At 40.3% G+C, this 17,523-nt stretch overlaps 1 protein-coding gene across 1 annotated transcript in view; it reads right to left on the reverse strand.

Moving 5' to 3' along the window:
• Positions 1-17,523, reverse strand: part of LOC310998605 (serine-rich coiled-coil domain-containing protein 2-like) — a 54,242-nt gene that overhangs the window by 24,423 nt on the left and 12,296 nt on the right. Inside the window, 2 exon segments of the mRNA XM_083988738.1 lie at positions 11,184-11,395; positions 11,488-12,973. Of these exon segments, the coding sequence (XP_083844864.1) occupies positions 11,184-11,395; positions 11,488-12,934 (1,659 nt within the window). The 5' untranslated portion in view covers positions 12,935-12,973.

Consider the following 17,523-nt stretch of genomic DNA (forward strand, 5'->3'; position numbering starts at 1 on the left):
AAAAAAAAAGGATCACAGCTAAGACTCAGTTCATTGCATTAGATAACATTAAAGTCACAGTGAGCGCATTAGAGTCACTGTATCATTTTGTGATTTTGTGTCTGGGTAAAAGTGTCTGCTTTGCTGAGAGAGAAATCTCTAGACATCAGAGGACGTACACATCTAATGCTGTACAGATTCAGAAAAAGAAAATCACACACACAGCCTTTGCCAGCTATTAATAACACCCCAGAGGCATATTTCTATGTGACACATCGTTTTAAAATTTGGTGTATATACATAAACCTAATTCCAACACCTCCAATTAGCTACAAATGGATGTTCACATATCTCCACTAAATCTTGTCAGGATCTCTCTGTCCTTGGTCTGGCATTAGCAATGTCTTTTAAAGGCACCACAGCAGCTTTTTGCTGCTACCCACTAGAATATATTATGGATATGAAAAACTATAGACAGAGATATATATTTTACCACACCAAGGTTTAATATATGCTGTGATATCGAGTAACCCTGCTCATTCCTCACTGTGCAGTTTCAGCAGCTGCATAAAAAACACAGGAAACGAACACAACAGCAGGAATGACTTTTAACAGTAATGTAATCCAATCATTCCATGAACACGACCTTCTTGAGACTTGTGATATTATAATAATTGTATTATGCCATTTGTACATTCATTTGCCACTTTATTTATTATTTGTTGTCATCCCCTGCTCCTTATTATTCAACTATAACAATTTCATAAGCACTATCAATGACATTTTCTATGGTTCAATTTCACACAGCTCTCTCACACAGACAGCACAACAGGGGGGAGACACTTTTATTCCATACATTAAGCCACAGATAACAAAACAAGCTTCTGGAAAAACATCATTCAATTATGAATGATAATGCAGAATGCTTTGAAAAGCCAACAAAAACTCTTCTCATAACAGCCTCAGAATATGCAGTTAGTCTGACTGCTGCGCTGCTGTCTACAGAATAATTCAAAGCATACCCAAAAGCAAAGGAATGAATCAATAGTTCAAAGCTTTATTTTTCAAGGCAATTTTGTGCTTCATGAAACTAAATTGACAGGGCTTTGACTAGAAGACGCAAGCATAAAATTTCTCATTATTGAAAATCTCATGTGTTGCATGATAACTGACTGGCACTCAGTGTTTCAGGCTTAATGAAGAAGGAATAATGAAGGAAATAGAATAAACAAAACACACTTCTGCATTTTTCCAAATACTCTCAACCAAGATGTGGAAGGTGGAGTCCATAAGCAAAATCAACCCTGTTTCATTGCTCGGCCCGCAGATTCTACTTTCTCCTTCTTCTCCTTCGTCTTCTTCTTTTCCGACCACCCTATTGCTCTTACTTTCTGAAAAGTAACAGTGCTCACCCCCACGTTTTTTTTTGTCCTGTATGTTACACCTGTTTTTGTTACCCACATTTTTAAAAAATAATCTAAAAAAATTGAACAGGCCGCCAACACAAGCTGCAGCTGTGAATCCACTGTTTCCCATTTAGCCACAGTACCAATGGCAGCACTGTCAGGTGTTTGACAGAACTTACAGCAAAAATAGTCACACACCTAAACAGTACACAACAACATAAAGAACCTATGCGTCAAACTCCCAGTGTGAAGAGCCGCAGTGGTTAAAATGAAAATTGTACCATTTCTATCAGAAACAGCATCCACTGCAGACACCTTTGTTCGTTATTACACATCATTTCATCACAGCTGCCTGTAAAGTTGTGCAAAGCTTAGAATACAGGTGACGAGTACGTGTAGTGTGACAAGTTTTCCTTCGGTCACAGACACAGATAGGTTGATGTATCATGAATGGTTGCTTGACACATGCTGCAGAATCACAGGTAACACAGGATACCACTGTTACCACAGGGACGTATCGCAAGATTTCACCCCAATTTCTTAAGTTGCATTATTCTCACATCAGGAGTATGTGGTTCAATGTCTTTCTCAAATACACGTCAACAAACAAAAAGATTTCAGCCTTTCTGTTCCACAACATGAACATACACTTTGTATATTTTAAGTAGAGCACTATATCGTTGTGTTATGAATGCTATAAAAGCTGCTCTGAACCACTCAGATTTTTTTTGCTTTATTTCAGCATCAGTCACAACTCTCTGTCATTCCCATTTCGTTGCCAGTGTTTGTTTTAGTGAGTAGCTCCAGAGGAAATTACATTCAACACTGGCAGGACACAACAAGCTTCAGAGCACTGAGCAATCTGGATCATCTCTCTGTGAAGGAGTGAGTTAGTGAGTTAGTTGTGTGCATGTGTGTGTGTGTGTGTGTGTGTGCACACACACGGATATTAACGATGGATCAGATGAAGTGTATGTCCACGGGTTTTCACACATTCTGAAGTGATCATTAACCAAAGCAAATCTTACTCTGGAAGGGAAACAAGCTGAGATTAATTACATAACAACAACATTTTGCAGGAATAATTTAGTGTTTGCTGAGGAAGACATTCAACAAATATGTTCTATAAGGGTTTTTTCTTGTGAGGGAAGAAACAGAAAACGATATATTTACATAACTGAAGTGGCATATTGTTAAAAGTACTGAGTTCAGTTAAAAAATGTATGTTCAGTATAAAAAATATTTTGTTTAATAATGAATTTCAAGATTTGGATGAGCTGTAGACCCTTGAAGTAGAGTAACATCGACAGCTCTTATGAACTATCATTAAAATTCATCTTACAAGCAGCTTTGAGTCAGGTTAATTGTAGCTGTTGCACTTGTTCTTACTAAGGAAGTAATGATTTCACTTGCAGCAATCTGAATTTGGCACATGACTTGTGTATTTTTGATGTATCTTAGATACCCAAAGGTGCTCCATCAATCCAGACCCTGCAGCACGAGCAACATGCAGAATCTAACTGGAAGGTCTTCCAACATACTCTGTTTCATGGCACACTCCCTGCTCCCACTGCAACATCGGCTGAATCCTCAAACAAACACGACTCGATCAAACACTGATTAAAACTTCAAAATCACAGAGAAAAGTTTTGAGGCTGAACTTCTCTCACTTTGACAGTTTACCCTCGAGTGACCTGGGTGCCTACACAACAGACTTACAAAGCTTATTACAGAAACATTCATTCTACCCATTGCTTTCCTCAAGAGTATCTTTTTGGGATCGCTGGTAGACTAGATTTTTACCGTGCCTCGAATGTAAATTGGCATTATGGCTCATAATCAGGCAAAAAGGCAAAGTAGGCAATTCTTTTTGGGTTTAATCAAACAACTTCAAAAAACAACTTCAAACTTAGATAACAGGGTAAAATCAATGAGACATCTTTGTCTTCCTCTTCTAGGAACTTAACCAGAGAAGGGGAAAGAAAGTAGCATCAAACACATCTTTGTCCAGGATCATTAGTTTTGTGAAGGTCAAATACTTTCCAAAATAATGCCCTGAGAATTACTCAAATATGACATAATAACTAATGAAGTGTCTTTATGTTGAAATAGGCTGGGTTTAGGGATGATGGCTCAGCTACCATGGGTCTGCATGTGTGTATGGACTATAGATTATGTATCTCTTGTGTGACATTAGCACCCCTACTTAACAGCATAATTCTTTACACTCTACATCTTGGGACTTGCCAGTGGTTTTGATGGAGGACGTGTCCTCTTACCCCATTCATTTGTGCATGTCAGTGTAATCCATTTACCTGACTCATTTGCTGCTCTTGAACTAAGGCACCCTCTCAACAGAAATACTATACCATACTAAGTTCCTGTCTTACCAAATACAACCTTTTTAAAACTTGTAAAATATGGGATAATCTTAATCTATTACACAACTGTAAATGCTTTATTGGTCTTATGGGCTTTTAGAGGGATAATTAGGTCTAATAATTAGGTCTAATTAGTGCGTGTGGTGAAAGACCAAACATCCAGAGAATGACTCCAAATTATGGGCTTATTAAGAAATACAGGATACCAGAAGAAAAAAACTTAATTAAAACAAAATATCCATTTTAATAATGTATCTTATTTTATTCTCTTTCGGTTCTTTCAACCTCTGCTTTAATAGACACCCTGTCATGACAGAGTCGGGGGGCTTAAGGGAGAGCTCACTAAAGATAACAGTAACATGGTGTTCTGCAAACTGTCAAATAAAAGCTGGTATTCAAATACTAGAGAGCTCTGAAAAACTGAAACAAATACACACAGGTTCCAAATAATTACCTGCCCGTATGTGCAATGGCTCATTTGTCAAACTGTGACTTCCGACAGCATTATTTCCACCATTATAACTAGTTCAAGAGTCTCACCTATTTAGTATTTCTAAGCATTGTAAACACTTCTTGAACTTCTTAATGACAACATATTTATAACTGTGTTTTACTATACTGTCACTATTCAATTCAATTCAATTCTTTTTATTTGATGAAGAGGGACAATGTACATTGATAAACATTTTAAAATAAAATGTACTGAGTGCATGAGTGCATGAGTCTAAGCACTCATTATCTGTTTATACCAGCCTACACTACTGGGTGCCCATAGAAGGAGTTGTAGATAAATTCATGAAAATTTGTCCTCCATTATAGTGTATTACAAACCATTTATGAAATGTGTACATACTGTTATGCTTGTATCTTAGAAATAGAAAAAAATAATCAATGAATTATTGATTACCGGTACTTCATATTCTCTAATGGTGTCTCTCTCTATCGTTGATTAATGGATAATGCAATTCAACTCTTGCAGATGTTTCACAATAAAAGCCTTCAGGTGAATAGAATGGATTACGACCCCTGAGCTGCTGTTAAGTACTATCAAACTAATAGGAGGTGTCTGTCTAACTGTAATATGATAATACTTACAAAGCAGGGAAATTAGGAATAAGAGTCTAATTTCCCTCTCTCTAATTATAACCCATTTCAAATAATAACTCATCTGGAGTTGTGGTGATTGAAAGTGCCAGTTGTAGAATTTAAAATGGAAATGAAGTAAAGGATCACAGCTGTACCATTTGTTTTAGATCATATTGTTTTTAGATTTGGAAAAAGAAAAGTGTTAAACTTTTTCCTCTGCATTTGAGCAGAGCATTGTTGCATGACAATACCACAGTTTGTTTCTGTTTCAGAACTACGCAATGCAGTGCGGAGGAGGTGATGAGTGACTGTTTCATTAATTGTTCAATAAGTGATGACAGCTTCAGAAGAAAGCAAAGAGAACCTTGATATAAAAGCAGAACTTTTTTTCCCAGGTTCACCTTTCCCATTTCATTTGGTGCTCAGGATGTACTGTATGCACTGTGATAAAATAATAACAATGTGCTGCTTGTCATGATGTACCATATCCTTCACCTGTATATGCAGCCACATGCTGTACAGTATGTACTGGCATGATTGCGTTTGTCTCACAGACACTGGCATGTGCTAATGAATGGATGTTTCATGGATGTGTTCATGGCAAACAAGCAGATGATTCAAGATCATGTGTTATTTATAAATGTCGCTTTCCGAGGTGCTACAGTTGCAGTTTGTTTCTTACATTCGATTACTGCAATTAGCACCATTCATACTGCAAAGTAGTTAACATTTTGTTGTTTATTGCTTTGAAAGAAAAAAACATTGAATTTTGTAGTTTATAGTGGATAAACTGAAATTACAACCTAATATAAGTAAAACCATGGCTGTCTTTTGTGAGCGTGAAGTAATGAGATTTTTATGCTTGAAGTTTTTACATACATACTAAATATATCCGTTTTGTTTTATCTGTGAGATAAAATAAAAAAGAAGTAAGAGAACAAAAACTACAAAGAAAAACTGCAGAGCGTATGCAGCGTGTCTCCCACACTGATATAAGTTTCATATTACACAAGATTATTTTGCTCAAATCTGATTAAATTTTTAACAGCTATGTCTCGTTCGCTCCTATCAAACCTTTTTTTTTCATTCCTTGTGTATTTTGAATTTAGCTGTACACTGGTACTACTTGCCCAGTTGCTAATATAATGAAATAATGATATGCAAACAATTGCTTCCAAACTGACCACTCTTTAAATACAGTATTTGGACTGTGGCACTTTATTTTCTGTATTGGCTCTGTTGTAATTCACTGGATTTGAGGTGAAACAATACTGGGATATAATGCATTTATATAAGAGCGCAAATTATGCATCAGAAACTTAACTTGAAAAGTTTTTTGACAGTTAAAAATAAAATATGTCTCCTTGGACAAACGAATAAAAGCTTATTTTTTCAAACCCTTTTAACTCTGTTAACAGCTCAGTCTAGACTTGACCTAGAAGATTCTTTTTTTTTTTTTTTGCTAATTCCATCTAAAAAGGAAACTGTAGTTTCAGACTATGCTAAGAAATCAAGTTACAGTGTTCTCTATTTTATTCTGCTCTAAAACATTTAGGTATGATGGATGCATTTAATCTTTATTAAGGACAGTTATGTCCAATCATGCCTGGAAAGTCTGTGGTCAATAAAGGGATTATTCAGAAGCAACCTAATCTTCAGTCAGTAAAAGTTGATTTGCTTTTATCTTGCCAACATCTGATATGTTACTGCCTTAATCCATCTCAGAGGGGCACAATAAGAAGACAGTTTAAAATGTTCAAAATGTGAGTGTCGGCTGAGAGACAAAGTGGTTGGAAAAGGCAGCATACTTACTGACTGTGGTAATGATGTGTAGTTAAAATAACAGGTCACGATTGTGGCTGGAAACTAAAGTTGACTCATGACTGATCCTGACAGAAGTACAGCCTGTAATTTTGGGGATGACTCAGACCATTGTCGTTACAGGAAAAAAAAACTTGTGTTTTGTGCATTTGCAATGGCCTTTAAAGAAGGCACTGAATGCAGCAACAGAAGTAAACACAAAACATTGTTTACCTTTAAAGGGCTGCTCCTGTCAATTCAAACAAAAGCAGGTGAGCTATAAGCCTCATTAATGCAACGGCATAGCCGGCTCACTGGCAGCATGTTCCATAAATGGCTGAGCACTCTTCAGACAAAGGGCTTAAGCACCTCACTCATTCAAACACTAATGAACTGACCTGTCTCAACCTGGCTCCACAAAGGCCTAAAATTAGAGGCAAAATAAATAGATCAGGGGGAAAGAGGCAACTGAGGGGAGAAGGCACAGGATTACAGAACCACCACGAGTTTGCATGGAAAACAGGAAGAGAGGAGAGGAAGGCATAGGGACTCACAGAATTATAAAAGGGGAAAAGGTAAACATTTTGCACTCAGGGGTATTGCTGTGAGGGAGGATGCTAGGCTGTAATTTCAAGGGAAATATATTTCTTCTAAGGAGAGACACTCCGATACATAGTTAATGAAATGATCCGAATTCAGTTCTTCAAGGAACAGCTGCAAATGCAAACTTACAACACTATAAAAATTTACTCTGGCTGATCATAAGTCTTAAAGTTTTTGTATGAATTGTGACAACAAAATCTTAGATCATGTAAAGAGAAAACCCTTTAATACATGATGAAAATGAATGTGCTGCAATATGATAACCCTGCAATATATACTATGGCTGTAAAGCTGCTAATGACAATTTATGGGGCCATAATAGCCATAATATGTAGGGGGGATCAGAGAAGTGGTAACTGCATTGAAGGATGAATACACTGACAAAATATAAGCTACATTTATTATAATCCAATAACATAAGAAACAATATACTCCCCGCATGAACGGCATTTCATACTCATTACAGTTTAAAGAAAAAGTGTGAAATGTGGTTTATTATAAAATGCATTATATGTGTATTATATTGAATATAACATAAATATAAACGGAACCGAACCCCCTACTATGTAAGCTCTCTTATTCTTATCCTATCCTTCCTGATTGCTTGTGAGTTGCCTGACAAAATAGAATAAGAAATCTCACGTACTCAGAAATACTTAAACCATTTAACCAAATCGTGCTCACATCTCCTGATGCTGTTGCACTGCATGATGAATTGCCGGGGAGGCAGGGGAGACATTAATAGTCACCATGAGAAGTGGCCCTCCATTTCACAATGCCAATTGTGCAAAGCTGGTACTGTACAGTGCTGCATGGTGCATCATGGGAACATTATTATGAGCTCAGGTAGCCCACTCCTTGATTTTGCACAGAGGCATATGAATGCAGATAGAGCCATATATAGCCAGAAAAATACTGGCACACACAAACCAGGAGCACAAGCGAGCACACGCACATTGTGTTGTCTTGAGGAAACACAGTGCCCCCATGTGGACTGGGCTTGTCATTGCAGTGTGGCTGTGTGGACCAACTGGGAGCTTAACATCTAACCTGCTCTCATAACAGCAAACAACAACAATGACATGTTTTACTCACATAGATGGTATAAACAGCAGTTACATTCTTCCTAAAGTCGAGAGTTTTTATTCGTCTTTTTTTAGAGGGATTACTGAAAGCTCTGCCTATCATTAAGACTGGCCCTAATTACCCTGCATTTCCTTTACTCCAACATCCAATTCAGAGGAGAGGGCTTTACTTTCTGAGACAACTCCTACGGCGAAGGGCACTTCATTCAAGCACTAACAAACTGCAATACACATCATTGCCTTGGGCTTTACAGACCACATAGATTATGCAGGATAAATCCCAGAGAATTACTAATCATTTTGGACACAGACACTGCTTTGTGACAGGATTATATTCATGGTTTTCTTCTCCTCATTACGAGGAACTATTAACTCGGTGAACAAGAGAAGAATGAATAAGAGAGAGAGAGAGAGAGAGAGAGAGACAAGCAGATGGAAAGGAAGAAGGAAGAAGCAGAGAGGGGTGGGATGAGCTCAATGCATCCAATTACAGTAAGTGGGCCCATTTCCTCTAATCAAACAGCTCAGTTAAATATCTCAAAGGCAGATTCCCCATAGAGCTGATCTTCACACATCAGCAATCTCCAAGTCTGAGTCTCTCTCTCCCTCACTCTCTCTCCTCTCTCCACCCTGTACATATTTTTTCCCCTCCATCTCCTCCGTCAGGCCTTCCCCTCTCTCACAGCAAAGGCCTATGCTATCCTCTTCCTCCCACAGATTTGTACTTCACTAAGAGATATCATTGCCTACACTGCATGTGTTGAGACAGACCATGTTCAAAACCACTTCTGCAGCCATTTAACACGAGGAGACCATGAGTATATTTTCCTCTCACATGTTTCATGGAAAGGTTACACACAAGCTGCAGACACACATTGAGTCATTTCACCGCAGTGTTGTGGGGTTTAGTTGCATTATCCAAGAGCATGGCTGCCAGTGATGCATTAACAGCCTTCAGTCACACACAGGGAAACAAATCCTCCACTTTAACACAAACTAGTATCTCGATTTTGATTCCAAATCTCTCCTATTTAACTTCTGTATCTACTTTTTACAGTATTATTTTCAGTAAAAACATTACATAACATTATCATGTGCAGTTCTAACAGCGTAATCTACTGCAGCCAATCCATATGAGCAGCATCTTCAATGATTCATCTCCTTGTGATCACTGCATTCACAAATCAATGGAATACACATCCTCGAGGACAAATTAAAAAACTCATAATCAGTACTTGGCTGGTCTATGATGATGTAATTCAATAAACATTTGACATCATTGTTATGGAGAATATTGTTTACGTGGCAGTAGAATACTGAGATTTAGTGGGACGGCAAGATGAAAAGATACACAAGCTGTGGTCTGAGCCATTGTTTCCCGGCTGTCAATAAGTCAATGGGACCTTGTCTTTTCTAAAGTCGAACAAGTCTCCCACATGATGACTGCTTAACTAATCCACTATACATAGACATGTACACACACAACACACGCACACACACTCCTTAAGACATCCTGAATGACTCTTAATCAGATACACATGGTTAAACCACGTGTGCTTGTTCTGACAGCGGCTGTGAACACACACAAATAGAACAGGCACATAGCACAAACACACACACACATACACACACTACTCTTTACTGTATCTCCTTTTCTTACACATTTTCTTGCTACTACAAATCCATTATTTTAAAAGAAATACACTATACATTTTAATGACTTGAACCACGTGTCAACATCACATGGTAAAAGTTGTAAACACACAAAGCTTATTATACAATTCCTAATCCAGCTCGTTTTAAGATCATTATTGCATTCCAGAGATCAGGTGCCATGGTACAGGAATACAGAGAACCAAAGCAAAGGCCAGCAAACCTATTAACTCACAGTTGGTGGCCAGGTCAGAAAAAGAGAGAGAGATTTTGGCATCAATCTGGTGGTGAGAGCTGGCAGAAAACTCGGGACAATTTAGTTTTCCCTCTCAGTCATTGTTCTGCTCAATTAATCCCAAATTATACAAGCAATGGGGATTTATTTAAAAGTGAAACTGATTAATGGACCAAGGCAAGTACAGTATGTCATGTTAAAAGGGCCTCTAGCCTTCAAGTAAAGCGTATGTGATTGGCGATAGCCTGGAGTACATTAGATAAGTGAGATCAGCCTCGTTTTAAGGAGAATTGAGACATGTGCTGTTGATAGTTCTCCCTTAATGTCAAAATGCATTTTAAAACATATCAAATCTTCTTATTGGTAGCTACAAAATCACAGTGTTACTGTATTCAGCATGTCAAATGTGGATGCATCAACTCTGCAAACGGAACGACTGTCGAAAGTCGACTGTACTTAGGAATGAATCACAGTCACACACACATTTATCCTTGCCAACTTTCAATCAGTTTAAGCTGCAACAGCTTTAAATGTTCTCAGAAGTTTTTTTTGCTGGACTAACTGTATCACTGCTGAAGGATTTTGGCTTCCCTCCACCACCCTCCCTCTCTGAAACATGCTACAGATCAATCTGCCAGTTGGTGTAAAGGGAGGAGGAGTGGAGGACAGGAGGGCTTGCTGGTAGAAGCTACCACAAAAGTGCTTGCTTAAACTACTGTATACTGCAAAACAAGGCCTAGCCTATTAGAGTTGAAGCTAATAAGTAATTTACTATCAATTAGTCAATCAGCAGACTATTGTATAGAACTATTTTTCATTTAAAAGACCCAAATTTGAGTAAACTGGTTTCATAATAAAGTTATATCAGTATGTTTGGCTGAAACCCAAAACTGTGAAAAGATCAGTGTACAGTGTTTTGAGAAAGATCACATCAAAAGCTTGAACCAGGACTCACCATGCTGTTGAGCTCTGAGTCATCATAGTTGTCTAATGGATGAGTCCCCGGTCCCCCGAGGGGCTCAAGACCCTCCTCGTCCCACATGTAAGTTCCACCAGAGCTGTTGGAGGGCGATAGCTCCACAGATGAAGCCTGAGGGGCATCACCTCCGTCTGGCAACACCACCAGTGGTCCCTGTGAGTCCTGCATGGGGCTGTCTTCTTCATGCACTGGAGAAGATACAATATGTGAATTCAGGGCTGGACAATTGACAGAAATGTGACAAATTTAGTTGAATATTCTCTCAGTCGAGTACATTTACCTGCCAAATCTATAGTGTCCCAGTCAATGGTCTCGTTGAGAAAGTTGTGTGGGCAGGTTTGTGTAGTGCTGCCAGTTCTCCTGTTGTCTGGCAGGTCGCCATCGCTGAGCACATCTCCCACACTGTCAATGTCATCTAGAAAGTCTTCACTTGTGTCAACTCTGTCTAGAGATGAGGCAGAAGATAAAGACATGTCCTCCAGAGTCTCGCCTGCTGCCTGGGCGCTGTTCTGCCGGAGCAAACCACTTCCTGCTCCGTTTCCTGCTACAGCTGCGAAACTTCCATCACTGTCACTTGGAGAGTCTACTTTTTCAGCTTCACTTGTCTGCTCAGCGTTTATTGTTTTATCGAATGGCTCTCCACATTCAGGGGCAGCTGAAGGTCTGATATCTCCCTTGACCTTACCTGAAAAAAGTGGCTTCTGCTGTTTGGCCTGACCGGATCTAGCCAGCCGGTAGCCCAAAGACCCCCCACTGCTGCCCAGTGGCTTGGTCAACACACAACTTGGGAGCAGAGGCTTCTTCAGAGCACTGGGAGTAGTGGGTGCTGGAGGAATCGAGAGAGTAGGCAGAGAGGAGGCAGCTGGGGGGGTTCTGTTGTACTGAAGTCCTCCACCAAGACCTCCCAAACCTCCCAGGCTACCATTAAGGCCCCCGAGTCCTAAACCCACTCGGCCATTACTCAGCTGAGGGGGTTTGAGGAAAGAACTCCTAGGAGGGCGGAGCTGAGTGTTGGCCAGAGGTTTGGCTAGCTCCACGGCCCGGTTAAAGGAAAAGGACCGTATCATGGGTTGGCTTGTGGGTGATGGAATCTGTTTGAAGTGAGTGAAGCTGTTCGAACGGACCATGTTGTCCAGCGCCAAGGTCTTCAGGCTGTCGCTGGACAGGGAGAGGCTGTCTTGGGAGCTGCTTCTGGTAGAGCTGGAGCCTAACCTTGGCCGTACAAGGCGTGAATCTGAACCTGTTCGAGCAGGAATGCCTGAGCCATTATTTCCAAATTTGGGACCTCCATTAAGTGGGCTTTGGCCGAGCTTGGTCCCTACCTTGGGACTCAGCTTCGAGGACTGTTTGGGAATGGCCTTGGGGCTAGAGGTGGAGACCATCAAAGCACCTGACCTCCGCATCATAGGTGTCCCTGGAGACCCATTCCTTACCTCCTTTGCCAATGTCAGGACCGGTGACTGAGCTTTGTCCTCACCTCCATCCCCAGGGGCAGTGAGGCTGGAGTGGGTCGTACCCTCATCTCTCCTCCATTTCAGAGAAAGGGGAGAGGTGTGGATCACACCATTTGGGCGTGTTTCTGGAGGAGTGGTCTGACCATCCTGGGTAGTAGTTGCTGGCTGAGTGGAACCGTTGGTCACTGGGCTGGCGCCACCAGTTGAGGAGCGTCCACCGAACTTAGGCAGTCTGGAAACCATGGTGGGCCTAGTCAGTGCTTTTTCTTCCATTAGAGGCCAACAAAGACATGGAGGGGCATGCGCACACAACTGGGGCAAGAAAAAACAAAGAGACAAAATAAGAGATGATTAGATTTGTGCATGATTTAAGTAAACGTTAAGAATTAGGACACTGACCCCAAGCTTTACGTCCAGATGGAGTCTGTTGAAACACTAATGCCAACTGCCACTACATTGCTACAGATACGTTGTGTAGTTTTAATAACAATACTTAAAGATGGAGATGTTAAACCAATAACTCAGACCAGAAAAGAGATCCAACTGTCACTGTATTTGAATACAAACTCAATGGCAAAATGTCATACACATTTATTGTACTGTGTGTCATTTTCATCTTGACTGCTGGTACCATTTGTTCAGACTGTGCTCTATTGTCCAACTGTATTGTACATAAGGCTTTGCTACATGACAGGAACTAATGACTAATATCTAACCCTGAGTGTATTGGACTGAATGTACCATAATGCACTGTTCATGACATGAAAAACACTACTTAGGAAAGTCACTGATGGTGTAAAAGTGAGAGTAAAAAGTCACAAAGAGATACAAACTATGGACAGACAAGCACAAACACAGGCTATCATCAACATTGATTATCTGAAATGGAACACTGTGATAACGCCAAAGGTATTCCTGTTCACCTGCTACAGTAGTTGCATGTCTGACTCCTTTTCAAAGATCGCTGACTGTGAGGGGCATTAGGGATTAATCTGGCAGGCTTAGAGGGTTGACTTGAGACTTTGTCACAGCAAGTCTGTCTGGCTGCTTTCATGTCACCACATGAGAGGCATAAAGGTTAAATGAGTCTCTATCTGTGTGGAACTAGTACACAACTTAACAGATAGATATCTGAGTCACACTGGAGATGATGTAAGTACTTGCAACTCTATTTGGAACAGATAAAAACACACAAAATTAAATGCACTGCAGCATAAATGTGTGCTTTACAGTCTGTTTAAAAACAGGCAACGCACACATAACACATACACATCAGTTCTAATTATAAAAGGGTAAATTGAGGACCAACAGGACTGTCCATATTAAATAAGAAGTTAATAGAGTAATGATTTTTTATGTTTTCTCACCCTAACCCAACTGACAGATGAGGATATGGCGCCAACCCTACTGGCAAACAAAAGAATGGGCAAACAGATAGACAACGCCTGAGGGGCAAGGGGAAACCAGAGCTGGGAAGGTGGCCAACGCACTGTGAATGGTGAATGGAGGATGTACACTATGTAATGCCAATGGGGGGAAGAACACAGGGCTGCTTCCTCTCACTCATTGTTAGATTCATTCAGTTCTAATCAGCCATGAGAGAAGTGTACTTGTGTTTGGGGGGTGCACCTGTGTGTTACATCCATCTGCCGGGAGCTGGAAGATTATGAAATGAAAAAGTTGCACAGACCCAGATGGGCAGTGCGGTTAACAGAAAGTAAACCCACTTGCATGAAGAAGAAAAGCAGTTACTTCAGACTGACTTAATGTTGCATCAAATGATGACAATATTCCCAACTACTCATCAACTTTTAAGAAACGTCTGGCTGTGTTTGTTGTTCTGCAATAGATGAAGCCCTTACACCCACATGAGTGGATCCTTTGACAAACTGGCACAAAGATACAAAGGCAGATACTGCAGCAGTAATCCACTCAACTTTTGAGGGGCTGGGGGAGGGGTATTCTGTGACAATGTGGGTTTATGTTTTGGAAAATAAACCCTGTACCACACTGCCCCACATTCTCTTGCACAGACACACGTGTCTTCAATCAAAGAGACACACTCAACCACTCTCCACACACAAGTGTCTGGCAATGCCACAATCCTAATCTGCGCCATAAACACAAATGGGGATGCACACAAAAACACACAGCTACACACACACACAAAATCAGGTCAGCATGCGCAAGCAGGGAAACCAAAGCCTCTTTGCCTAAGGGAGGGGGTGGTAACTTTGTGTGTCTGTGTGTGTTCAATGGGTGGCGATTAGATTAGAGGTTTTCGCTGCTGTTTGTGGCCCCAGAACCTCTCAAGTTTCATTCATATCCAGAGTGACACACTGCTATGACATATCAGCAGATTCACACACTGCTGTGACAAATGTTAACACAACTGGGTCATCTCAATCTTCATACAGACACTGGAGAATTTCTGTCTGCGCGGTTATGTTATTGATAAAAGCAGAAATCAGAAATACTACGCATGTCGACCCTCTCATTAAACAGGTGCTCATATAGTACTAGTGCAGTTAGTATGGCCCTAGAAAATATGTTATTATTAATATGTTAAATGTGTAAATAACTGATTAGCAGACTAAAGAACAAGGAAAATCTGAAAAATATTCAATTAACATTTACATCTGAACACATCGGTGGTGCTTTGGTAACCTAGTTGAGAGATGCTGTATTCAAACACTGCATTTTTTCCTATGTAAAGTAAATGCCCTACTAATACCACACCATCACAGCCACAGGTCAGGTCAGGTGCCCATTCAATATCCATGTTTTTACCAGAAAAATAGGATCTAGCTATTACCTATTTGTTACTGTTGCTCAGTGCTATGAATACAAAGTGGTTGACACACAGTGATACTCCAAATGCTAGTACAAAGAGACAGGTCAGGTCACAAATAAACAAGATCCTCACTGACACATATTCAGAGGTAGGGCAGTAAACCGTCCATGCCATCTGTCAAACGCTCATATCTGAAGGTCTGCCCCTCCCCCCACAGAGTATAGCCCTGTAAATAAATATCCAACAGATAGCACAAGACCTGCAATAAACTATATGACGGCAGTGCATCTTTCTGCTGCTCTTCGCTGCATGGCACCACATGAACCCTTGGTAGTCTGAGTGGATGAGTAATGTAAAGAAAAGAAACAGGTCAGGCGATACACACTTCCTACTGAAGTTAGAGTTATTCTTTTTATATGATGAAAATAAAATAAAAACTGCCGTAACAGGGGAAAACCTTGAAAAGCCTCAGTGCTGTTGGTCTCTTTCTAACCTGGTTTGACATGGATGTCTGGAGCGAGAGTTTAAATAATTAAGTTTTTCTTGGTCTTCTGCTCTGAATACTTGCTCCAACAATTGGTCAACAGCAAAAAAGAGTTTTTAGAGTGATATCGAACAGATTAAAAGATTTACATCTCTTATGATCCAGTGCGTGTGTGTGTGTGTTTGGTTTCTCTATGGATTCATTCCCAATCAAGAGTGACTGAAAAACACAATGAGAGAGGCAACAATGAGCAGTGTGGGGAATGAAAAGGATCAAAAGAGAAGAGAAACAGACACAGAGACAGGCGATTATTGCAAAACAGAATTAGAATGGGAAAGACAGAAAAGACTCCCAGCAGACTTTTCCCACAGAGAGATCCTCTGCATCTCAGCAGCAGTCCCCGAGAAAGTGATATGACATCTTTTTCTTTCTCTCTGTAGTGCAAAGGAATGGAAGCTTCCTGTATCCCTGCCAGGGAGGGTATTTGCCCTTTCTTCATTTCCAACTCAGAGGACAACCAGACAGACAGCACCTGGCAGAGATGCAGGAGGGCTGAAAGATTGGATCTACAAGAGTAAGGTCGTTCATTACTCTCCTGGCAAAGTTTTCACTTTTGGGCCGCACATGTACACACACTACAGAGATGCATTCTTCAGGGGTAACGGGATGGATGCAGATAGGATGCGACAGCTCCAGAGCTATGATCTATTGGGTCATTGGCGCTACGCATGAATGGAGGTACTCTACAACACAGAGCAAATCCCCCGTCCCGCTGTTTCTCCCAATAGCCAGCCTGTCCCCATCTCCCAGTGCTCATAGCTCCCCATCATTACACAGCAACAGTGCTATTTCTCAGCATGGCTGGCTACATCCATCTTTCCTCTTATCTTTCCTTCAATTCTGAAAGATTAAGAAGGAGGTGTTTATTTGACTTCATTCAGACTGTGGAAGCCCAGAGGGGGATAAGGCCAAGGAGGATATGAAGAGTATTTCCCTGGACAGAGTCCAAGCAAAAGTGTTTCATTCCACAGTATTTTAGAAAACACATTGATTTCCCACTATCAGTGAATGAGAGAATGTATGAGAATGTATGAGATATAGACTTTCAACACTTGTTTCTACAAAAGAAAGAAATCGCTTACATTACTTTTTCTTGTCTTCATGAAACAAGTGGTGCTCCAGTCATTTCAGACAAATTTTATTCAAAGCAACTGATGGAACAGAAAGAAACAGACCACAAAACCACAACTTATTTGGAAACATGTAATTTTTCCATCTTAAACTTTATCATACCATTAAAATAATCTAGATGCTATAATCACTTAAAAAATCTGCACTAAGTGGCATTTCCTTTTTTGCAGTGATAGACTCGCTGTGGCTGTATCATTTCCTGTGTACAGAAGTGGGTATAGCTTCTGGTTACATTTTCAGAATGGTTTCCTAAACACAACCATATCATGTGGATGGGGAATTAAAAAAAACTCCCTTCAGCTAGTCTCAACAAGCAGAGCATTTTTTGTTTTGAATTTATTCTGTCTGAGCAATTCAAGTCCATGAGGACTGTGGTTAAGGTGCATAATGAAG

The sequence above is a fragment of the Trachurus trachurus genome (genome assembly GCF_905171665.1).
Source record: "Trachurus trachurus genome assembly, chromosome: 15".
NCBI lineage: Eukaryota > Metazoa > Chordata > Actinopteri > Carangiformes > Carangidae > Trachurus > Trachurus trachurus.